At 36.2% G+C, this 26,312-nt stretch overlaps 1 protein-coding gene across 1 annotated transcript; it reads right to left on the minus strand.

Moving 5' to 3' along the window:
* On the minus strand, positions 1–25,645 carry IL18R1 (interleukin 18 receptor 1). Its single transcript, XM_056129303.1, has 10 exons — positions 25,459–25,645; positions 24,816–25,053; positions 22,137–22,308; positions 17,648–17,795; positions 13,956–14,018; positions 11,693–11,798; positions 6,673–6,812; positions 5,251–5,409; positions 2,041–2,199; positions 1–347 (listed from the first exon to the last, which is right to left on the minus strand). The coding sequence occupies exons 1-10, from the start codon at positions 25,643–25,645 to the stop codon at positions 1–3; spliced, it is 1,719 nt and encodes a 572-aa protein (XP_055985278.1).
* Positions 25,646–26,312: the final 667 nt, after the last annotated feature.

Raw genomic sequence — 26,312 nt, forward strand, 5'->3', positions numbered from 1 at the left:
TTATGAAAAAAAAGGGAAAAAATCTTCATCTTTGCATGGCTTGATTGCCTTTGCAGGCATCAGGTAGAGAAGATTCTTCCAGAACCTTGAGTTGTAACTTGGAGGTTTATCAGTCTTCCACTTCAGAATTCTGTGAGATTTCAAAAGCTCTAGTGATCGTGGCAAGAATGTGAAGTCACTGACAGATGAACATTTAATTAGAATTATTTTGATTTTCCGTTCTACCAGTGCTTCATGAATTCCACTTTCCAATTCATACCTGACTTCATTAGACATGTAACTTTTACTTAGGACAATGATTAGTCTTCGACTATTTTCTATCAATGAGTGGATTTCATCAACAATAGCTGAAAAGGGTAAGATAAGGCATATAAATTAGAGAGCTGGAAGGAAGTGGGCATGAGTTAAAAAATGTTTTATGTATGTTAATTGATCATCATAAGGAACCAACGAAGAAGTTATTGTGATCCTCCTAATTTTATAGAGTACCTCTGTTCAAAACACTGCATGACTAAGCAGCTTAAACAGAATCCTACAGCCAGCAAATACAAAATTTGTGTGAACCCATGTGGTCTAGTTCTGCATAATCCTAACCATGAGGTTATCACACTAGTCTGTATGAGTGGAAGAGTATGCTAAAGTCATAATTCTAAGAAAAATATATTGCTCCTATTATAGACCAGATATTGAACACATCATTTTTTGCATTTTTGCAAAAGGCCAGATAAATGCTTTAGGTTGTGTGAGTTATTGTGATTATTGTCATAATCACTCAGTTTAGCTGACATAATTTTAAAAAGTAGACACAGGAAACATGTAAACAAATGATTTTGATCAAGTTTCACTCATAGAGGCAGGTTGGAACTGACTCATGAACAAGTAGATGGTCAAATTCTGTTCCAGATCTCTAACCCTTCCCAGAGAGAAGTTTTAGCCTAAGAGGAAAAATGACTTAAAAATTTTAAAATCAGAATAATAGTCAATGAAAACCTAAACAAAAAAATGCTTTTTTAGTGACAGAATACCTTCTTATAAATGACACTCAATAATATTAATCATTTAACTTTTTTTCTCTAATATGTGTGTCTTCATACTCTAGTTTATAGTTTAGGTGGAAAATATGGCTCTTTATTTTCCACTTATGTGATCTTCAATGCTCAGATCAGAAGGTAGCACTAGGATACTCACAATAAAATTTGGATGGAAAAATGATGGCAATAATAAAAATATTTGTATTTCATTGTACTGTATCAACAGCAACTTCAGAGAAAAGTTGGAAATGTTACTAAATTTATTTGATTATTACTGTCACTTGTGTCATTATGTGTGATAGCTATTTTTATTCATGTATGAATACAATGAATTCCATAACTATAATCTGATAATGAACCACCAATTTTCTTTTAACATTCTTTTCCAACTCTTCGATTTTCTCCTTTAATTTCATTTTGTTTTTATTTCGGGGCCACACCTGCTAATGCTTAGTGCTTACTCCTGGCTCTGTACTCAGGAATTACTCCTGGCAATGCTTGGTGGATCATATGGGATTCCTAGGATTGAATCCAGGTCAGCTTTATGCTAGGCAAACACGCTACCTGCTATACTATTCCCCCACCAATTTTCTCCTTTAATTTTTTCACTAGTGACAACTCAATTAGGAGCAAGAAATTTCTGCTAAGGATTAATCTTTTTATAGCCTAAAAGATTGTGATTTAAATAAAAGCTTTTTCTGTTGTACAAAAATACCATCCACAGAGGGATTCTTATTCACGATGAGGCATTTCTAGATCCATGTCTCATTATGGTGCCAGTTTTGGAGCTGATTCCGTCAAGGAAATGCCTACTCCTTTCCCCACATTTCAGAGAATCAAGAAGCAGAACAAAAAGCCAAAAAGCCTTGGTTGTAGAGAAAGCATTCTTGCAAGTAACTGGCTTAATTTCTCATCATTGATTAATAGAATTTTATGCTTAGGCTAGACTGTTCTGTTTTAGTGGACCATGTTTATTTGCTTATTATCTGTGTTATCTTTCCTTTCTTACCTTTTCCAGGTACTACATCCCTTTCAAATATGCATAACTTATACCCAAAATGTTTCTCCAACACCCTGGGTAAAATCTCCACAGCAAAGGAGTGTGCTTCTTCATTCTCAGCTTGACATTCTTTTAGGTAAGACACAAAAGCATCATATTTTTTTCCATCTAGGAGACAAGATTACTGTTTTAATATGTATGTGAATAAAAGTTTTCTGTGATTTTGTAGAAATGAAACCATGATATGAATGGATGTTTGGAACTGCAGGAAGTTGATTAAAAGAGTTCTTTTCAAATTCAAATTCAGTGTGATGGTTATTAATTAAAATAAATTTCTTTAGTTTTTTTTATTCCAATAGTCATCTAACAATACTAAACAAATTCTTGAAGATGGAAGAAATATAAAATTTTTATAAACGTTTAAAATTTTGTACCTATATCTTAACATCTGCTTTTTTTCATAACCAACTCTGTGGTTCACACACGGAGATTAGTGAATTTAGATCACACCTCTAAGTATCTCTAAATGTCAAATGTCTCTAAATCCCAGTACATCTCCATATTGAGAAAAAAATATAGGAATTGAAAATATTATCTGTGAATCTGACAAAACACATCTAATTATAAAACAGATGTGTTTTCTACTGCACTAAGGATCCAGGGTAGGCTAAATACACCTGAAGAAAAAACTATCTTAAATGAAAATAAAAAAGAGAAGTATACATTTCTAAAAATAGGAATGGACCCATTTTGAGACATATACAGGTCTCCACAGTAGAGAAACATTCACAATATGTCAAATACACACCTTTCTTCAATAAACTTCCATTTATATTGCAAAATTACACACACGAAAGTTAAATTAACTTCATAAATTTTATAATAAAAAAGCCAAATGTTCTAAGTGCAAATAATGAATTTATAAACGTTCTAAAAGAAAATATATTAGAATTTCTTTATGAGTTAAGGTTAATAAGGCTTTTTAGCTTATAGAGCAAATTCAGAAAAAAATAAACAAGTACATTAGTCTTCCACATTATTATAAGCTTATGGTAAATCTATGCAATTTTATTTGAAAAAATTTTTCTACATGGGCCAGAGAAGCACTGGTTTTCTAAGAAGCCTACAGGTTTCTATCCCCTCACTAACTATGGTTCCCTGTGTACCAACCACCAGACACGGTCCTGAAACACAAAGCAAAGAGTAAGCCCTGAGCACCAGCAGGTGTAGTCCCAACAAAATGGTTTCTTTTTTCTTCTACATAGTATGCCACCACCAGCAGTGTCAGAGAACGATTAAAATTTAAGAATAACTTTTGTATATTTACTTTTTTGGCCACAACTGGCAATGCTCAGGGGTTGCTCCTCTCTCTGGACTCAGGAATTACTCCTGGCAGTGTCAGGCTTATGAAATGCCAGGGGTCAACCTGGGTTGATCGCATGCAAGGCAAATGCCCTACACACTGTAGTATTGCTCCAGCCCCTTAAGGATGCTTTTTGTATTTCATAGTAGCAACAGTGACATAACTACCTCCCTAGAACAGACAGTTACTAAGAAATAAAACATCAGAAGAAAAGGCCAACAATGAAAATAAGCAAAACATGTCACAGGCATTTAGGGTGAACTTTGTAAAAGCAATATAACTGACTCTTAATTAAGAAACTGCTGATGTCTTTTTCAGACTAAGGGAGATTTTAAAAATCATGTCAATTCACAACGTTTTAGCTATGAGAAAGGCAAGTATCCAAAAGATTGAAGTAACTTCCATTTTTTAAAGGGAAATGAATAGCATAGAGAAAAGCACATGATCCAGCAAAACAGCAACTGTGGCTACTCTTATTTCTAGCAACCCTACCTGAAGGAATTTTTTCTTCAGTTATACTTCATACAATGAAACAATGGTTGTAGAAAACTATCATTTCTGGAATAGGAGGAAATTGTAAAGAATCTAAACTTCTAAAGGTGCCCCCCCCAAAACAATGGGAAATGCAAAGCAATAAAAAGCTTTACTAATTCAAAATAGGAGAGCTTTCAAATTAAATTGTTAAAAAACAAAATAAAGTTCACAATAGTATACATAATGTGTGAATGTTTGTTTTTTAAAATGGGATTGAAATTAGAGTCTGTCTTTATATTTGCTTAGATATATATCATTAAGAGAGAATGAACAGGTAATGGGGAAAATTGCAGGGAAACATTCAATTATATAATTTTTCAGATGTCTTGTGTTTTGAATTATGGTGTCCTGCATAATCAGACACTCAGACACATACACATACACAGACACAAACACTCAGATACATACACATAAACACAAATAAAACAGAAGCAAGAACATGAACTAAACTGACTCTTTAATTCAGTAATGATCTTGAAATGACTGATTCTGGTTGCCTTTGGAAAAATAATAAAAATTTAAAAACTGTGTTCACATCTGGAATCAACTGATAAAAAATAGTTGCTGCTAAGAAATAATGGGAGGGGCTAAAGCAATAGTATAGCCAGTAGGGCATTTGCCTTGCATGCAGCCAATCAGGATTTAGCTTCCAATATCCCATATGGTATAATGCCAAAGGTAATTCTTGCGTGAAGAGCCAGGAGTAACCCCTGAGAATTTTTGTGCATGGCCCCAAAATAACAACAATAAAAAAAAATGAAGGAAGAAAAGATGGCAGGGAGGGACGGAGGGATAGAGGGAGGGTGGGAGGGAGGGAGGGAGGGAGGGGAGAAGGAAGAAAGGAAGGAAGGAAGGAAGGAAGGAGGGAAGGAAGGAAGGAAGGAAGGAAGGAAGGAAGAGAGATCCATGAAACAAGAACTAAGGTCATTTGACTTGTAGCTCAAGGTTCCTACAAGCACATCACAAAGTCTCCTTTGCCAGGCAATCAACCAAACTACAATTCAACTCAAATAAATTTATTGACTTAACATACTGAACAAGTTTCCCAGACAGTATGGAACAGTGAGTTTCATATATATAGGTCTTGACTGAAGTATTTCATAGATCAAAGGAGCACACAAATATATACTTAAAACAGACAACAATTCTTAGTATTGTTTATACCATAAGCAAGAAAAAGTAGCATGAACAGCACCCCAAAGTAAACAATATAGAAAGAACATTTTTCCTACAGAAAAATTTTTATACATAGTTAAGCATAAAGAGTAGTGCTTATTTTTTTAAAAAATTAAACCATAATAAACTCAATCAGAACATGTTACCTGCTAATGTTTCATCCCTTCTCATGAGACTTCTATAAAATAGAACCAAGTCAACTCTATAAATGATACCCAAGATCACCAGACATACAATGGCCATTGATATAAAAACAGTTATGATCATTCCTCTTGTGAAGACGTGATCTGAGATATCATGCATAACTTTAGAAAAGAAAAAAATAAGATTAATTAATCAAAAAACACTTTTTCATCATCGCAATGCATTTGTTAACTTTTACCTTAACCCTTATCTAGCATCCATTAAGTTACTCTGCATTTCTTCCTTTATCTTGAAGTCATTATCTTTCTACTCTAATGTTTAAATAACAAAATGCACACAAAGGTACTCAGAAACATGCACTGGAATCATAGTAATGGAGCTTATTCCAAGCTGTGGAAATGAGATCTCTAGGCTAAAGCATTACCATGAAATGCAGAGAGAGTCAAACTCAACTAGCAAGTAGATGGAGGTGATTGTCAGGAGAATAAGCACTAAATTGAGATTGTCTGGAGTGCACACCTAACTCCTACATTTATTTTGTATGGTAAAGAAAGTCACTAAAGTCTTTAACTCTCAGTACCTTATATAATAACTATTCTGATTATTACATGTGCTAGAATGATATCCTTAGAACATGGGCCATAAATGAGTTGCACAAGTTTGTATTCTCACTAAAGCCCCACACACTCACTCCTCTCTTCTCTCTTATCCTAACTTTATCTCATATTTAGGCAGCAAATGCAAAGCCTAAGAATGAGTAATTGAGCAGTGAAAACTCAAAATGTAACTTGCTGATGCTAGAGAAAGTCATTTCTGAACAGTTAACAGGTCCAAGGACCTGAGTTTTATTGCTTTGGATGAAGGAAATGGATGACTCTGGAATGCTCTGTCCTGTGGGTGCTATTAAAAAGAGACATTGTTCATCAGAGTCAACTCTCAATTTGCCAGATACAGACACTGGTCCAAAGAAAATGGTCTTTATCAATCTCTTTTGAGTAAAGACCATCCTTACTCCAACCCTTAACTGGTGGGCTGGAGACAGCAATGATACAAGAACCATTGGCCTCATCCCCAACTTCAAACTTTCCTTGGGTTACTCTGGGTGTGCAAGAGTGGTCGTTTTGCCTCCCTGACAGTGCTCACTTCAAAGCAGCTATATCCCTGGGGTTTTGGTTTCTATAGGGAATTTGAATACTCCAGAGAATGAAGGAGTAAACTTTAAGCTTTCGTTCTGTTTGGAACACTAATAGACATCAATTCTGCCATTGAATGTTCATAATGTAGGTGGATCCATTTCACCACTCAGGAACTTGGCTCCTGAGGTATGACACGAAGAAGTTAGAACTTGGAAAGGTCTCTTGGGAGCAACATTCAAAGTTTCCAAAAACCTCAAGGAAAAAGAAAAAGAAAAACCTTTCCATTACCTTTTTTCTTCAAGATGAAGGTTCTTTTCTCATGGATCGACGAGTTAGCCAAATGACATGTATATGTAGTGTTTATATTTTTTTCATTAATTTTTTCAATTATTAATATTCTTGAAACATAATTTATGTTCATTTTAACTCTGAAAAAAGGAAAATAATTTAGCAAAAGGCAACATTAACCATGATATAAATTCTTATCTCAATGACAATAGCTTGATTAACTCCATCAAATCTTCCCAACCTGCATGAAGCTGCAACAAGCCTTCTCATCCTTTGGCCCTCTCAGGGCCAACAGAACCAGCTCTGTCTGAGACTAGGTGAGGACAGTGATATAAACTTCCCCAAATTTAAAGGCAATGAGGCTCCGTTGAAAAATCCAAGAAGGTATTCCTGTCTCAATTAGTTTTTCTATTTTTCCTGTCCTATCTTACTCAGCATTCCTCCCATGGCCGTGTCTACTACCTGTGACATTAACTGTCACCACAAATCCTTTAGCATAGATGAAAGTGTATATCGAGCTTGACTCTGCAATCCTAAAGATAAACGCTTATTTTGCTGAGCATTTCAATGATTTCTTTCTAGGCCCACTAGTTTCAGTCACACAGGAAATACTCATAAACTGTTCAGTGAGTGTCAGGAAGTGAAACACCCAGTAGTCTCAGCTTCTCCTTTTCATCTTAACCAATGAGGTTTTCCTGTCGCTTATGCAAGACAAGCCCTCAAGACTTGGGCCAACCAGCAATGCCATAGTACTCACATACCTGCCTCTCCTATAGCTCTGCAGGTATCACTAGCAACTGGAAAAAAGTCCCCACTCTAGTCTCAAATGGTCTTAAACCAAGGTTAGAACATATTCATGTACAGAAGCAACCATTCAAGACATGGCCACCATCTAATTATTAGAGAAATCTCAAGAAGTTAAGACACTGAGACCACTGCGAACTTAAAAGCTTGGGAACTTAAAAGCTTGTGTCCCTAATCCTACATCCACCAAAGCACTCCTCACAATAATCAAGAGTTGGGGATAAGTAAAATGCCAGAGATAACTGAACGAAGAAGACCATATAAAGGATATATGCAAAAAATGTTATAAATGAAAACCTGTATATGTAAAAATAAGAAAGTGTTATGCTTAGTGAAGTATGCTAGATGGAGAGAGGCAAATAATAGATTATTTCCGTCATATGTGGTACACTAAAAAAATAAATTGAGACAGAGCAATTTCCTTACAAGGTCATTTGCCTTACAGGTAGATGACCTGCATTCAATACTCAAAACCACATATAGTTCCCCAAGCACCACTGGGAGTGATCCCTGAGCTCAGAGCCAAGAGTAAGCCCTGAGAACATCTGGGTGTAATTCACCCTCCCCCCTCTAAATAAATAAAACAAAAGAAAATTTAGACTATTAAACAAAATTGTTGCTTACCAAAAGGGAAAGGGCTTATTTAATTGGGTAAAAGAGAGCAGCTGCCTAGTAAAAGATGGGATTAGACTTTTACTGAAAATTATGTATGACGTATGAATATTGATTTAAAATAATGTAAATCTCAAACTATATATCATAACTAATGTTACTTCAATAAAATCTTCTCTATTACTGATGTAGTGTTAAAATATTATTTCAATTTGTAAAAGACATATGCACATAAATAAAAAGACCTTCCTCCACCACTGTTTAGTTAACACCATCTATTTTATTTTATTTTATTTGAGGTGTTTCTTCCGGAAAGAAAGAAACACCTCAAATAAAATAAAATAAAATAAAATAAGAGAAGAGAAGAGAACAGCGCAGAGTTTCCTGCCCCCACGCCTGGCTGTCCTCGCTGGGGCCCCTTGGAGGGGAGCGGGTTGAGCTTTCCTCCCCGCCCCGACCAGGGCTCCGGCAGCCTAAGACCTCCAGGATCAGCCACCACCATGCTGAGACAACTCTCCGCACACCTGAAGGTACCGGCAGAGGAACAAAGGCAAGCAGGTCCCGGGGCTGAGATCTCCAAGCTTACTCGGATCTGGGCTGAGCATCCTCCACCCAGATCCTCCGAATTCCAGTAGGTGGGGGTCACACCCACCAACTGGCCCCCTGGCACCGTGTAATCCCATCAATGGCCAAGACTCAGAGACTATAAAAACCAGCTCCCAGAACCACACGGCTGCATTCGTGGCCACGCGACATCTTATTATGACATCTTATTATCTCATTCCTACTTTGGACAAACTGGCAGGCTACCGAATGTAACCTGCCCACATGGCAGAGTCTGGCAAACTCCCCGTGGCGTACCCAATATGCCAAATACCAGTAACGATGATGGGTCTCATTCTCCTAAAAAGCCTTGAATATGAGCACTTTCTTAAAAATCTCAGGGCTAGGATGAAGGAGACATTACAGGGGCCTGCTCGAGGCAATCGACGAATAACAGGATGGTCATGATTCGTGATTCGTGAGGTGTTTATTTGGGAGGGGGGCATCTGGCAGTGCTCAGGACTTACTCCTAACTCTGTGCTCAGGGATCACTCCTGGTGGGGCTCAGAGGACCATATGGGATGCTGGGGATCGAACATAAGTCAGTCATATGTAAGGCAAGGTGTCCTACACACAGTGATATCTCTCCAGGCCTTAAACACCATTTCTAATAATTTTGATGAGTTGATCTTCTCTACTTCTGAAATGTAGCAAGAGGTCACTGGAGTGCAGGACTCCGGTGGTGGAGAGATAATGAGAATAATATACACTGGCATAATAAGCAATTTAGCTGAATCCACAGTCGCTGAGTGCTAGTCATGTTCCTAAACCTGGCAAAAAGATAAGCTTCTTGTAAAATGGTAACTAAGAATATCTTTTACATATGATAAGCAAAAGAACTCAAAAAAATTCATCTGTCTAAGATGATCAACATTATAGTATCTACCATAATTCACTAGAACTTTATGGTTTACCCATTAAAGTTAGAGTAATGATTCAAAGTAATTCAGAAAAGTTTAAGTGACCATATGTTTTAAATGTTTTGTTTAAATAAGTCTGGTGATTACTCAATGTAATGATATATCATTTAAATTGAAATATTAACATCATTCAAAAATTTTTGCACTGCTTCATAATATATCTAGCTGTTGCCCCACTTTTATTGTATTTATAACTTTAATTAATGATCTCTGGTGAGAAAATGATTCAATAAGTGTTATGTTTAATGTCAATCTACAAACATCAAAAGACACAGTGCAGGATACTAGTAATTATTTCCTTGAGATGTAATAATCACATCTAACAGTCTCTGGAGATTCTTCCATATTTGATATAATTTCTCAAGCTCACCTTTAAGAAAAACAAATGTCTTAAAAACAAACTGAGAGGAAGGGGTTTGGGGATTATTGGGAGAAGAAGGTTGGTACACTGGTGTTGGAATTATGTACATGAGAAACCACCATTAATAGTATAATAAGCCACAGAACTTCAATCAATAAAAGAAATTAAAAGAAACTATAATCTAAAGATCAGGAGGCAATAGATATGTTAACAAATTTTATACCCATCACAGGAATCCCACCTCCAATCCTGGGTGGATTATAGATTATATAACTGTGACCATAGGCACCCAACAAGGAGAAACAAAGACTATTCAGAAAAAATTAATGCAAACAAACACCATTCATAAAACACGCACACAAATGCACATCTTTCTTTAAATGGGAATTTTTTTTGATATTTTTGGCATTGTATCACTGTATCACTGTCATCGAGTTGTTCATCAATTTCCTTGAACAGGCACCAGTAACATCTCCATCATCCTAGCCCTGAGATTTTAGAAAGTGCCACATTTGAAGCTCTTTCAGAGTCAGGAGAATGAGACCCATCATTGTAACTGGTTTTTGGCATATTCAGTACACCACGGGGAGTTTGCCAGACTCTGCCGTGTGGGCAGGATACTTTTGGTAGCCTGCCAGGTTCTGCAGAGTAAGAACTAGATAATAAGATGTCTTCCGGGAGCAGGGTTTTAAGTCTCTGGGTATTGGCTGTTGATGGGATTACACAGCGCCAGGGGCAGTTGGTGGGTGTAACACCTATATACTGGAAGATGGGGGATCTGGGTGGAGGAGGCTCTAGTCCCAATCCGAGCAGCTTGGAGATCTATGGCCTGGGTCCCGCACACCTGGGTTCCTCTGCCGGTTCCTTCATGCGAGAGGCTCACCCAAACATGTGGAGAGTGGTCTTAAGCCTGGCTGTGACTGGAACCAGAGGTCTCCGACTGCTGAGGCTCTGCTCAGGGTGGGGAGGGAAACTCAACCCACCCTCTTCCAAGGGGCCCCGGTGAGGACAGCCAGGCATGGAGGCAGGAGACTCTGTGCTGTTCTCTTCCGGGGGCTGGGTTTTATAATCTCTGGGTCTTGGCAGATATTTTTGGCATTTATAAAAATTTTTAGAAATAACTATTTCAAAAATCAGAAATTGGAAAGGTATATTTTCTTGGAATACAGATTTGAAGAACTAGTAGGGTATTTTTGCACTGCAAAAATTTGTCTTTGGTGCAATCAGGATCCTTTGGGGAGTGGTACAGATAATATTCTCTGCAACCTAGACACCTAACTTATCTCACTGCAATGTGTGGGCAACAAAATTCAGCATACCTCCTAACATAAGAGGCCCACATAATATACACATTCCTGTCCCCTGACCTAGCATTTTCTCTGACCTCTTAGTAAAAATAAAGCACTAAATATACTTTTCAAAATCCAGAAACATGTGTCCTAGATAATTTCTTTTTATAAACTTTTAAGTAAAATTCACATTTCTGACTGGCCAATAGATACTTCTGTAATTAATGCAAAGTGGTTCAGCAACCTAGTTTTTTTTTACAGCAAGACAATTTCTGTGCACCTATCAACTTACAATATGAAAAAATATGAGAGTATATACAATTTAATAGTAATTATAACTTAAATCAAACATTTAATCTTAGTATCATGTGCATACTACATGATATTAATCTAACATGTAACAATATATATTATAAATCACATGTACATACGTAGGTTTTGATATCTTTTCATGCACATTAGAATAATTTTCATATTCCCAATAAAACGTAGCAATACGATCCACAAAAGCAGAGCAGTTGAGCTGTACATCTTTTCCTAGGTAAGAATTAACAACCATTGTTCTGACTTTAGAAACTTAGATTTCCCAAAGGTAAAAAATTAATGTTGTCAACATCTGTTAACCTAACATATACTGCTGAACTTCATAAAAACTAAATATGTCTTGTAAATGTTAGCAAAAACTGTGAAATAGAAAAATTAGGCAACAATTATAAGTAATAACCTTCAGTTCAGCTGAATAGGTGCATATCTTTTAACAGAGTAATATATAAGGAAACTTAGAGATCTATAGGGAACAATTAATGAAAGCTAAAAACAATATAACTAAAAGAAAAACAAAGTTCATTAAGTAAAGAAGAACATGTCATTCATGCAATATCAAAGAAGAAATGAAAAGAACAAATGACACATGAGACAACTAGAACACCACAAGATGACAGATAGACTATATCCTAATTTATTATATATAGGTGAACAAACATTATATATAAATTGAACATCAGAAAAGAGAACAAATGTATTCAGTTTAGGCAGGTCATATATCAAGTACTAGGACAAAGAATTGTGCAAAGTAACAGGAAGTAAAAATGACTAAGAATTCTGATCCCAAACAAAATAAGTTGGTGTGCCCATCTAATAATTGTGAAGTACACAATGAATAAAGAAGTAGTATCATGATGATAAGAAAATTTCATAATGATGGGTTAATTAATTAGATATTGGTGTATATGTTTATGAAACATCACATATATAAAACAAAAATTGACAGAGCTGAATCACTATCAATAGAAACAGAGTAACCATCATATTTGGAGATAATAACAGATAATAATAATAATAATGTCAACAACAGAGGAGTACACGAAACATTATTAAAGATAGTAACAGTCTAAACTTAGCATAATTTACATTTAAAATGATAAACCAAAATACATTTATTCCAGATGTACTGGAAATAAATAAATCAGATACATCCAAGTACTCCATGTACTGTCTCTCAAGCAAGTTATTGAATTTCTCAAAAGACTAAAGTAATACTGATTGGCCCATGCTGGCACAAGATTGAGTTTTAAAAATAGAATGGTAACTAAAAAATACTACAATATTTTGGAAATTAAGAAACAGATAATTCAAGAAGAAGAAATCACAGGAAACTTTTGGAAAATGTTTTGAACTGAATAAGATGAGTGATATATCTAATACTGAAAACAGTTAATAGCTATTAAAGAAAAACTTAAGGGTTTAAAACGAACACATCACAAAGAAAAAAAGTTCTAACATTAAACATTAAAATTAGACAACAACTTAGAAAAAGAGGAGAAAATTAACGCCAAAACGAGGGAGAGGGAATAAATAAGATATATGCAGAAATCAGTTTTTTAAAAGCAGAAATCAGTAACAATTCAATTAGGATAAATACAGTTAATGAAAATTTCAGAAATCAATAAAAATTAAAAGTGAAAAAACAAAAATACAAATGAAAAAACATAAGCGCTACAATTGAGTGTAAGTGATTATATAAAAGACTATTGAAAGAACTGGGACCAAAAGCGTGGGCTATGAAAATTAGCTACAGTGACTTGAATCTCAGCTCTGCCACACGCCAAGGCAATGACTTAACAAATACAATTCTGTTTTCGAAGCTGGGGTTATTTACTCCATAAAGTGTAATAATATATCTCAGAGCTACTTGGAGACATTGATTCAATACTCTATTTCAATAACCCTATGTAATGTCTCATTTAACATCTGTGGATTTTTTTCTATTTTAGAATAAATTACTTAATTGAACATGTTGGTTTAAGGTGTGGTCAATTTAGTTCATTGATTTAAAGTGAGTTGATTAATCAAAAACCATACACTAAGTTTAAACCAATTTTTTCATATCATGCTCACAGAATTAATTTTTATGTTTAAAAAATAGTCAGAGACATTATTAGGAAATCCACAAGTGACCAAAACTCTAGTTTACAAAAGCACAGGCTGTTCTTTAATCATTTGAACAGACTTTAATTAATCTGAAAAATGACAACAGTAGAATAGTGACAGGCTTTTTCTGATTTTGCAGTGTTTTTCACTAAATGTAGAATGTGTTTTTGATACCATATCAATTAATGATCAATCATATTTAGCATTGAATTTGTTCATTAAACCACCATCAGTAAATGGTAGATATATACAAGATAAACATACCTAATTCCACTTCAATAATCTCAATTTCTGGCCCAGGAAGAAACGAACTAGAAATACTTTGTTCTAAAAGAGATAAAAGAAAAATTTACATTACACTTTATATGAGTGTTACATTTACTTGTATTTTCATTAACCCATAGGGTTCCCCAAGCCCACCAGGAGTGATCCCTGAGTGTAGAGCCAGGAGTGAGCCCTGAGCACCACTGGGGTGTGACCCCCAAAACAAAAATAAAGCAACAACAACAAAAACAAAATAAATAATGGTAGCAGCTAATACCACTTTTCTGCTTCCATTTCCATCACATAGCTCGAGAAAGCACATTGAATTTGGATTTTGCTTCAATACTGAGGCACCTGCTCATTCAGGGACCCATCAGTCCTGCAGGTCCTATAGGATGCACAGGGAAGTAGCTTTATGAGCAGACTTTATTCCCTACATTTTCGCTTTTGGTTACTCAGTCTTTTTAAACTCAAAGTCCAGATTCACCCTCAGTTAAAACAGGAGGAACCCCTCAACTTTGTGCCCTGGATAGTTTGTTTCCCTCACTCTAGTCCTGACTTGCAGGTGCGCCTGCACCTGTAAACTTAGTTCAACTTAACCTTCTCAGTGACTGACCCTAACTGGAGGTGTATTTTCTCTCCTTCAGCCCCCTCTGATAATACATAGGAAGTCAACCATCACCCAATCACCTCCCACCACGGCTTTCATAGAAATTAGCACCACCAGTAACTAGAAAAAAGGCCAGCAACTACAGCCAGATATTTCAACTGCTCAGAATAAAGCTGTTAGTTCTCTTGTCAGTAGAGGCAACTTCCTTCCTGACAATGATGCCAGTCAGTATCGAGGGCAGTCCTTGAGCTTCTCAGCAGTCAAATCCCAGAGAGAGGAGTAAAACCAGGAGATCTTCCACATACCCCAGCCTCCAAAAGTCTCCTAGAGAGTAGAGTGCTGTGGGCGGAAGGGCAGAGAAGGGAGCAGAGGAACATGTGGACACTGAGAGAAGAATGAACCTAATATAGTGGAAGTACGGGGCGAGCCAGAGCTGATCCCTTGAGATGGAGCAACTCTGAATGAGGCGGCAACTGCAGGAAGTCAGGCAGGACATCCCCAGAAAAGAACCAAATCCTGCATCTGACGGCAATGATGAAAATGATTTAACTCAAGGACAAATGGGCAGAACATCATGTTAGCAAACGGACTGAACTGTCACTGATTATATTTTTTAATCCTTTCCTATTTTTCAGGAACTTTTGTGGGAGTTCTGAAGCTAGAGATATTTTAAGAGAGTCTTGTAGAAGGATGTTTTGTAAAAGGATGCCATCTCCTCATCAAGGATTTGCATTTAGATTATTCTGGATTTTGTAGGTGTGTCCATATATTCACAAGAATCTGCATCAGGGAAAACTGGGTGAGTCAGAACTGGAGAAGGTGATACCATGAAAGAAGCAAAAATGAGAAGAGAAACTTGAAATACTCCATGACTGCTTTCAAAGATGGAGGAACTGGCATAAGCAGGTATGCAAGAGACCCCTAGAAGCTGCACAACACTAGGACATAGTCCTTTAGAACTTCCAGAAGAAAACTAAATACTGTCAAAAGCTTGACTTTAGTCAAGTGAGTCCATCTCAGACTTCTGATCTCCAGAAACATATAATGATAAATTGAGGTTATTTAAAGACACTAAGAGGTAATTTCTAAATTAGCTGTACATAGCATATAGTTATGTAACTGGATGATGGAATCAAAGATGTAATAAACATTTCCATCATTCAGAAGCAAATGATCTCTAATAACTGTTAGCCTATGACTTGTTGGACGAGTCATCACTGGAGATTCAGTTTCCTGGATAACAGAAATCAATGTCTAGGATGGAAAGTCACCTACTTTCTAATCTTCCAGTACAAAAAGGACATATCAATTTAAGAAAATAGACTTTATCTGCTTATTTTCTAAAGGCAAATAAAAAGCAGTGGGCACACACACATATACTGTACTGCCTGTCATGGCTATGGTCCTCAGCACTGTTGAGGAGGTGAGATATCCCTTGGTACCACAAGGTGAAGCATTGTATCCTTAGGTTCTTGCATGGACCTGCTAGGCCAGAGGAATACTGGGGTCCTCTAAATACAGCTTGGAAGGCCAAAAAAATTTTTACATATATATGTATATATATATATATATATATATATATCTCATATAATATATCACTGTCACTGTCCTCCCGTTGTTTATCGATTTGCTCGAGCGGGCCCAGTAACATTGTGAGACTTGTTACTGTGTTTGGCATATCGAATATGTCATGGGTAGCTTGCCAGGCTTTGCTGTGTGGGCGAGATACTCTCGGTAGCTTGCCAGGCTCTCCGAGAGGGGCAGAGGAATCGAACTCGGGTCAGCCATGTTGGCTGTGTGCAAGGCAAACGCCCTACCCGCTGTGCTATCACTCCAGCCCAATATAGAATATATATATATAAATATATATATATTAGTGCACAAGGCTCAACCCTTAACAACATATTTGTAATCTCTTATGGAAGGGCTTAACGGCAATATAACAATCTTCATACATTCTCCTCTAAGAAAGTTTTTGGAACATTTTCAGCAGTTTATTAATAACAAACAATCAAAATAAATTATTTTGGTTCTGCTTTGGGGAAGGGATTGGGGTTCGGGATGGAAACATCCAAAATATGGTGATGGGAAAGTATAATAGTGGAGGGATTGGTATTCGAATATTAAATGTAATCAAATATTGTGAACTACTTTACGAAACTAAAATTAAAGAAAAGGTAAATAGCAATAAAATCATCCCAACCTTTAGTTAATCTGTTACACATAGTTAAGTTTCAAAATAAAACTGGCTAATGGTCATCATCCTGAGTACACACTTTGCTATACTGTCATGCCTGTTGCCTATGCTCTTTTTCTTCCAATCAAAGACTTTCCCAGAAACTCTTCCTTCATGTCCTTCTCTTAAAGCTCTCAAGATCTATCTTTCCTCTTTCTACATGCCTGTGCCCTTACGATGTCCCAAGTAACAACAGCTGTACATACTACATTACTTCCAAATTGTCTCCAAATTGCCTCATCTGACCATAATCACATTCCTTGAAAACAGTATTCTAGGGGCTGGAGCAACCGCACAGCGTGTAGGGCATTTGCCTTGCATGCGGCCCACCTGGGTTTGATTCCCAGCATCCCATATGGTTCCCTGAGCACTGCCAAGAGTAATTCCTGAGTGCATGGGCCGGGAGTAACCCCTGTGCATCACTGGGTGTGGCCCAAAAAAGCAAAAAAAGAAAAAAAGAAAGAAAAGAAAAGAAAATAGTATTTTATTGCTCTATTTTATATTTTCTTGCTTCCCTATCTCCCAATGTTCAGTGTAGTTTACTGAATATAAACATACTCTCCAAATACTGGATAAGTGAAAGCATATGCATAACAGTAAAAGGTTCCACTACTTGCTCAAATTACAAATAAAAGAACTGACTCATGGGACACTCACCACTGTAAATTTTCCTTTAGTGACCAAAAGAAAGTCTTTTTTTTTATCATTATGCAAGGTGCCAAAATGATTCCAAATGTTGTGTACTGAGTTGCATCTGGCTTCCTTTAGTGTTTCAGAGGAATGAGGATATTTTTTAAACTTTGCTAAAGTATATTTGTTTCTTCCAGAATATAAAATTTCTCTTACCGTTATTTATTTTCATGTTAATGGTCTTGGTAATATTAAATAGTTTTCCATTGTAAAGGAGGGAATAAATGCACGTATAATAGCCACCATCTCCAAACTCTGCTTCATTCTTTATAAAGGAATCACCACTCTTACTTATTTCACAATCCTAATTTTTCAGAAAAGCAAGTCAAAGATTTTAAGTAAAAGCAACACTATAGTATAGTAATTTAAACTTCTTACTTTATAGATCTTTAGGAAAAAATAGAAACAAAAATTAGCCACACTTGTTTCTACCATAACAATGAAATACAGTCCTATGTTTTTAATATCGTATTTTTATGAGACATGTTGGTAATTAGAATATAGAAGGACAACATCCACCTTTATAATTTTTTTTAACTTTGGTCTTAAAGATAGAGGCAAAAAGGGAAGGTAGGAGAAGGATAGAAAAAGAAAAGGAAGGATGAGAAGAAGAGGGAAGAGGAGAAAGAGGGATTTATAAACAATAAGGACTTGGTCAAACTTTCCACAAAACTACTTCATAACTCATTCAGTTTAATCTTATGTACTACAATTAACCATTATGGAGTGAATAGTGGGTGTGGAGTCAAACTGGATTAGATAATTGAGTACCAAGAAGAGGTCCCAATTCTCTTAAGTCCCTCACCAGAAAATAATGAATTGATTATAAAAAAAATCAAGAATTTTTCATCCATAAGCAAAGTCAATTGAGTCTCTATCATAAATTTCTATATGTGTCACAAAAATTAACAATAATAAAATTAAGCTTTAATTTTTTATTTTGTTTGGAGTCCACACCCTGCTATGATCAGTGCTTACTCATATAGATCTGTTCTTCTTTGATCAAGGCACCAGTTTTCCATAGGTCCCAGAGCAATTCAAGAACCCAATGTTAATGTGGGAACTGAATTACTAACCTGTAAATACCGAAGAAAGAGAACCTACTCCTACAGCACTTGACCTCAAAGCTGTCAAAGTTGGTGGCAACTGAAACTGGCCCAGAGAATGATTAAAGTAGATTTTGGAAACACGTGCATCAGTGAAGTGTTTTTGTCTAAATAAATATTTTATAAACCCCAACTTCGTCCAACTTACATTAAATACCAAGAACTCAAGTCTTTATTTCCAATCAAGTATTTACAAATTTATCTGCCTCGCTCACCCTTCTCAGATCATTATCTCAGAACTGACTCAGGTGTTTGGAAAACATATTACATAAGAGCTTTCCTCTCCTCAAAAATCTCAAGTAAACAGTAAACAGCAAAAGGTACAAACATAAGTTTCTGGGAAGTTGTTACCAGTTATTTCAACTTTCCCAAGTTCTTCTGCTCAGACTACCTCTCATAGTTTTTCAATGTCCATGATAGCAGTTTCCAGATTCATGCCCCACAGTAGTGTTATAATTTGTGTTGCTGCATGTGTTTGTATGTATATGATCGCATTTTTATATATATATATACAATCACTTATGGATATATACACATTTACTCATGTGTCTCATATGAGCATATCATCTTCATTGAACTGTATGCATTGTACTCATTTCTACCATAACAATGAAATACAGTCCCATGCTTTTAATACTATTGTCTTTATAAAAACATGCTTAGAAATAGACTATAGACGGGTAGTAGCCATTTTGATAATTTCTTTTAAGTTTTATCTTATATGTAAAGAAGAAAGAAGCAAGGAGGAAGGGTGGGTAAAGATGAAAAGAAAAGGAAGAATGAGAAGGAGTTCTTATAACACAAGTAAAAGAGTAACTAAAGAAAACAAAGACAACAAAAACAATTCACAAAAGAGGTAACCATAAGATGCAAAAAACACATAAAACAATACTAAAAAAAAAAAACTGAGTCCTAGCAGCTTCCACCAAGACCCAACTAAAACTTCAAAATTCTCCAACCTCTTCAGCTCCACAACTGAAACTTACCAAGCTACCAAGCAGCCAAACCAACGCAGATAGCTACCTCTCAGGGCTGATCCAACTCTGGTGTCATCTCAGAATGGGAATGGGGGTAGGCAGATTCTTCCCCTTCCTCCTGGAGAGGCTCAGCAGCCTCCATCCACACCTGATATTCTCCGACATATGAATAGCCCAGTTCCACAACTTCTGGAGCTTACAGCCACATTTGTGGCTTCACAACTCCTCCAAATTTTACAGTATTGAAAACCCCGTAAGAGCACAGAAAATTTGATGGAAAAGTTGTGTAGAAGCACACCAAGCTCAATAAGCAAAAACAATTACAAAGAAGGATCAACCAGCACCAACCAGCTCAGTGAGACCTCAGATAATGATTTCAGTAACATCATTGTGAGATAAAACAAAGTTCACAAATTGATTATTATCATAATTCCATTTGCCATTTGGTTCTAACAGGAAATAGGAAGCAAACTTGTTTATGCCTGATAGGGGGATAGTCTGGGGGTTGTGGGGTGGGAAACTGGGTACACTGGTGGAAAGAATCACAGTATGGTGAGATTAGTGATGGAATACTGAATTCCTGAAACAACTGTACTATGAACAACTTTGTTAATCGTGGTGTAATAATAATAATAATAATTCACAGCTGTCACTGTCCTCCTGTTGTTCATCGATTTGCTCGACCGGGCCCAGTAACGTCTCCATTGTGACAATTGTTACTGTGCTTGGCATATCGAATACGTCACGGGAGAGCTTGCCAGGCTTTGCCGTGCAGGCAAGGTACTCTTGGTGGCTTGCCGGGCTCTCCAAGAGGGGCGGAGGAATCTAACTCGGGTCGGCCATGTTGGCTGCATGCAGGGCAAATGCCCTACCCGTTGTGCTATTGCTCCAGCCCAATAATAATAATAATAATAATAATAATAATAATAATAGAAAAGAAATTCACTGAATCAGGAATTTTGTATGTCATGTTTAGAATACATATATAATATAAAATTGTAATTATATGTGGCAGGAGTAAATGAAAGTCCTTAAACTAGGAGTAGGAATTCTAAAAGTTAAATATTTTTAATAGTATGGGTAAATGAAGGAAGAACAAGAGAGAGAAATCATTATCATTTTTGAGTACTAACTTGGGTCAGGAATTGTGTGGTATCCATCCTGAGTAGAAGCCCATCAAATTAGGCATTAGAGGGACCCTCGCTCAGACAGAAATTAAGCTGAGCTGTATGGAGTTATAGTTTGTCAACATACTGTCTAAAGCATCCCATGGCAAACAGATCTCCACTTTAAAGTTCTGTCTTTTGCCAAAATACAAAGACAGTCTACAGAATGGGAAAGGATATTCACCGAATACACATCTGACAAGGGGTTGATATCCAGGATATACAAAATACTGGTTAAACTCCACAAGAAGAAAACATCCAACCCCATCCAAAAATGGGGCAATGAAATGAACAGAAACTTTCTCAAAGAAGAAATCCGAATGGCAAAAAAGCACATGAGAAAATGCTCTACATCATTAATCATCAGGGAGATGCAGATCAAAACCACAATGAGATACCATCTCACACCTCAGAGACTGGCCCACATCAAAAAGAACAAAAGCAACCGATGCTGGCGTGGATGTGGCGAGAAAGGGACACTCCTTCACTGTTGGTGGGAATGTCCACTGGTTCAGCCCTTCTGGAAAACAGTATGGACGATTCTCAAAAAATTAGAAATTGAGCTCCCATTTGACCCAGCAATACCACTCCTGGGAATATATCCCAGAGAGGCAAAAATGTATAGTCGAAGTGACATCTGCACTTGTTTGTTCATTGCAGCCCTCTTTACAATAGCCAGAAACTGGAAGAAACCTGAATGCCCAAGAACAGATGACTGGTTAAAGAAACTTTGGTACATCTACACAATGGAGTACTATGTAGCTCTTAGAAAAGATGAAGTCATGAAATTTACATACAAGTGGTACAATATGGAAAGTATCATGCTAAGCGAAATGAGTCAGAAAGAGAGGGATAGACATAGAAAGATTGCATTCATCTGGGGGATATAAAGTAACAAAGTATGAGATTAATACCCAAGAATAGCTGAGATCAGCACCAGGAGGATTACTCCATAACTTAGAGGCCAGCCGGGTATCCTAGAGGAAAGGGCTATTCAGATAGAGAAGGGAGCACCAAATAAAGGATGTTTGGAGGATCCTCCCAGGAGGGGAGATGCATGTCGAAAGTAGACTATGGACTGAACATGTTTGCCACTCAATGCCTCTTTTGCAGACCAAAACACCCAAAAGGAGAGAGAGAACACAGGGGATTGCCCTGCCACAGAGACGGGGGGATGGGGGGATGGGGGTGGGAGGGATATTATCCATGGTGGTGGAAAATGGGCACTGGTGGAGGGATGGGTATCTGATCATTGTATAATTGAAACCAAAGCACAAAAAATTGTAAATCTACAACTTTAAAAAAAATAAAATAAAATAAAGGGAAAAAAAAAAAAAGTTCTGTCTTTTGTTTTTTTAAATGAAGTTGTAGATAAAAGTCATTTATGAGTTGTTACCTTATACAATGATGTGCTGTTGATGAGGCTCTTATTGTACTCAAATATTTCATCACATTTTATTGATAAAAATTCTCCAACTTCCACAGATTGAGTATGTACTACTTCTTCAGAATAACATCTGTGATTGCTTCTTCTGCAGACATTTAATTTCCATTTGCAAGTATAATTACTATGAGATAAATATTATTAAAATATTTTAAAGTTAGTATAGACCCTTTACAAATTCTACATTTTAGTAATGAGCCCTGTGAAATGTGTTACCATGCTCATTCAGTGATTCCCAAACCCTGCTCTTTCCTTTTTTTGGTTCAATGCAGCAGAAAATTTAACAACCTTCATGAGAGCAAAAGGCCATGGTAAAAGATAAAAGCTTGAGCAGAACTAAACACCCCTTTAACCCCCTGTCCCCACCTCCAACCCCTGCACACACAATTTATTTGCTCTTTCTTTTCTCTCCATAAAGCTGTTAATTTAAATTATTCTTCATATCAACATGATCAGGGAACTATTCTTTTTATCTCTATCCTATTGTGAACCTCCATTGTTTCTTAGCTTGATATGATCTAATTTTAGGATCATAAGTCTTTAAAGGTTACATATATAGAACACACTGATTTTAAAAAGTAATTCAATTTCTTTCTCATTCCTGGAGTTCCTCTGTGTAAAAACATATGATACAGGAGTAAAATCACTGAAGACTCCACTGAGGTTCATGTCCTGGTAAGTTGTGTCTATACTTTTTATGTATTTAATGGATTATGACTCAATCTCAAGATCTTTAATCTATGCAAATTAACTTTTATGAAATCAGTTCTTTTTTTTTTTTTGCATATAGTTACCCGGTTTTGTCAGCACTATTTGTTGAAGAGATTTTCCTTGTTCTTATTTCATGCAGCCAGATTCTTTGTCATAGATTAACTGACAATATATCAGGGATTTTATCCTGGCATCTCACTTCTGCTCATTTGGCCTGAAAGTCCATCTTTATTCTAGAAACTTAAAGTCAGAAACAGCACTTCCTCCAATCTTTTTCCTTAGACTATCTTTGGTTATTTGGAAAATTTTGTGATTTCATACAAATTTTAGAGAATTTGTTCCAAGTCATTGAGATACTGATGGGGATTACAACAAATAAATAAATGAGACTATATTGAATTGATTTTGCATGGTTTTGCACATTTTTGAATGACAAAAGAAAAGTGCTGAAATAAAGACATTCTATTGAATGGCGAAAAATATTTGCACACTGGTCATTAAAGATTTTATGTATCTAAACTATATATGCATATATTTTATGTATTTTTATATATTTTATATATTTTTATGTATCTAAACTATACAGCATTCAAAAAGCTCAAAAACAGCAAAAGTAATCTTATCCCCAAATATGGAAAGGATCTGGAGTCTTCCCCAATAAAGCATATAGATGGCCATTCATATTCCCATATGAAAGTGTTTACTGTCATCAAAGAAATGCGAATTAAAATAACAATAAGCTATCATCTATCTCACACAAATAAGAATAGCTTATGTCAAAAAAAACTGAAAAAAAATTCACAGTAATGGCAGAGATGTGGTGAAAAAAGAACCCTCATTCATTATTGGTGGGAATGTTGCCTGGTTCAACCTCTATGGAAAATAGTCAACTTTTTTTTTAACTCTATCTTTATATTTTTATTTTATTTTTTAAGATTTTATTATTGAATCACTCTGAGATAACTCTTACAAAATTGTACATGATTAGGTTTCAGTCACACAGAAAAGAGTCAAGTTTTATTTTTAACTCAGAAAAAGTAAGAATAGGACTCCCATATGACCTTTGTTCACTGACCTAAGTTCACTAATCCATGTTCACTATGTTCACAAAAGTGTCATTAAAATACATACATCCACAATTCATATATACCATGCATACAAAGATACTTTAAAAACTATGTATATAATATTACAAATGTCTGAGGTAAAAACTGTATCAAGAGCATTTTCACTAAAAATTTATCCCAGTTACTTCAAACAAAATAGAACTGAGGTCAGTGACAATCATTGGCATATTCAGTTAGTTTTGTCATTTTCCAGAACCTGTGATTCTTGATACCTTTGATAAAGATCTAGCAGCAGATTCCAAGGTCATATCAAAGCTCTGTTTGTGCTCCCTCTCTGTTTCCCTGTTTGTAGGCTTGTGATCACTTGTCAAATACCCACAGCCTTCACTAGCACTCATACCTATTACTCCACAACCCTGACAGAGGGATATGTCCACACCAATTTCAGTCCCTCCATCAAGCCTGAGGCTAATACCCATACTGTCTCTACCTTCTTTTGTTCCATGTTCATAACTTTAGAAGGGAAAAACACTTATTTAATTTGAGCCTAAAGCTCTAAACAACAGAACAGTTGAATTTAAAATCAATTTCATTCAATCTTCACTTAAACCTGGCAAAGATCCTCTAAAAGTAAAACATATGAAGGCAATCGTTTGTGAAAATCACTAAGAAAATAAACAGAGTAGTACTTAATTGTTCAACAATGAAGCATTTTTTTCTTCACTGTAGGAAGAGTTGGTCAGGGAAAAATATGTGTCTGACCTCTCCAAATAATTACTTAGACTTGCTTGATTAATTAAGCAAGTTTAAGAATGCAATGAAATATACTAATACAAAGAGAGGGTATACTCACCCCATGCAGAATTTGTAACTTCCACTGTCATCTAGCTCAAGTGGCCAAAACTCTAAACCATAGTTGTGTGAAACAATTCTGGGTGAACTGCTGGAGGTTATCTCAACAAATCCAAGTGAGTCACTGTTTTTATACCATTTCACAGTGCCATTTTTATTCTGAGATTTAGGAAGGCAACATTTCAGAAAGAAATATTCTCCTTCAACTACATTAATTTTATAACGTGAAATGCAAAATCCTGCAAAAGATTATCATCAGTGTAAAAGAGTAAAACAAAAGCAATAAAAAAAATCAGTTTTCTTTCCCATGAGGTGAAGAAGTCTAGTTTGTAATAAAGCCCTGAGAAATTTCATCATCTCAGTCTTGCAGGTTCTCAAATTTTAGGTTGAATCTTTCTAGACTAAGAGACAGGAAGTCAATCTGTTGACCACTAAGACCCTTTCAAAAATATAAATAAGACAAACTTCAAATAGATTTTATTTTTAAGAAGTACCAGAATATAACCTCTCCTAACTAAAGCATAGATGAGGCAGTTACATGAGTATTGTGTAACTGTTGCCATACCTACCCCCAAAAACCCCTAGCTGAGTCTCTATGAAAAACAGATCTCAGAGCTTTTCATTTTAACCATAAGAAGTCTTACCTAGCTTGCTCTCAATGTATTCCTCTAACTGCCTTTCCCCATGCAGGCCAGGCATGGATATAATTTCAGGTGATCTTCTGCTCACGTCTACCCTCCAGGTGTTCTCTACTCCCCTGCTCTCTGCTACACCTCTTTCCTTCCACTCTTTCTCAAGTAATCCGTGTCTGTGTGTTACACGGACTGTCATTCCTCCCTTCTGCATTTGTGATGGTTTTTTGACAGTTATGGGAAGATATCAACTGACTTGACCATATCCTGTGCTCCAGATACTCCAACGCACCCTTCAAGCACACATTTAAAGTAAGAATACTTAAATTGAATAGAGCATTTCTCTGAGAGCATGAAGAAAATGCCTCTCTCTAGTTAGACTTTAGTTCTCACACCAACAGCCTGCCTTTATAATTCAGTGTCATCAACCACACGATAAAGTGGAAGTGACTCAAATGGTAGAAACCTTTGGGAAGCTTGGATCTACCTCAAAGCATAAGAATTAGTGGGATCGACTTGTATTTGGTGGTCACTATAGATGCTCTATTTTATATTTCAATATGTCAACATAGAAGGTGTGATACTTGTACATGTGGATTTTGGTTTTAATGACACCCATAAGGGAAGCAGGTCATTAACAGCTTATCTTCCTGGTTTGGGGGGACACAATATATAATATACACATAATATAAGTAAGCTATTGGGGTTTATTTCTATGCTTGGATTACTATGTCTGATAAGAACCCTTGATGTGCCATGTACAGAGATTTGTTCTTTGCTTCATGTTCCATAATGCCGATTATATTAACATTTAACACCAATCCTGATATTGGTGTTAAATATCAGGATTGTTTCTATAATGTTTG

Source organism: Sorex fumeus, unplaced genomic scaffold (genome assembly GCF_029834395.1).
Source record: "Sorex fumeus unplaced genomic scaffold, SorFum_2.1 ptg000006l, whole genome shotgun sequence".
Classification (NCBI taxonomy): domain Eukaryota; kingdom Metazoa; phylum Chordata; class Mammalia; order Eulipotyphla; family Soricidae; genus Sorex; species Sorex fumeus.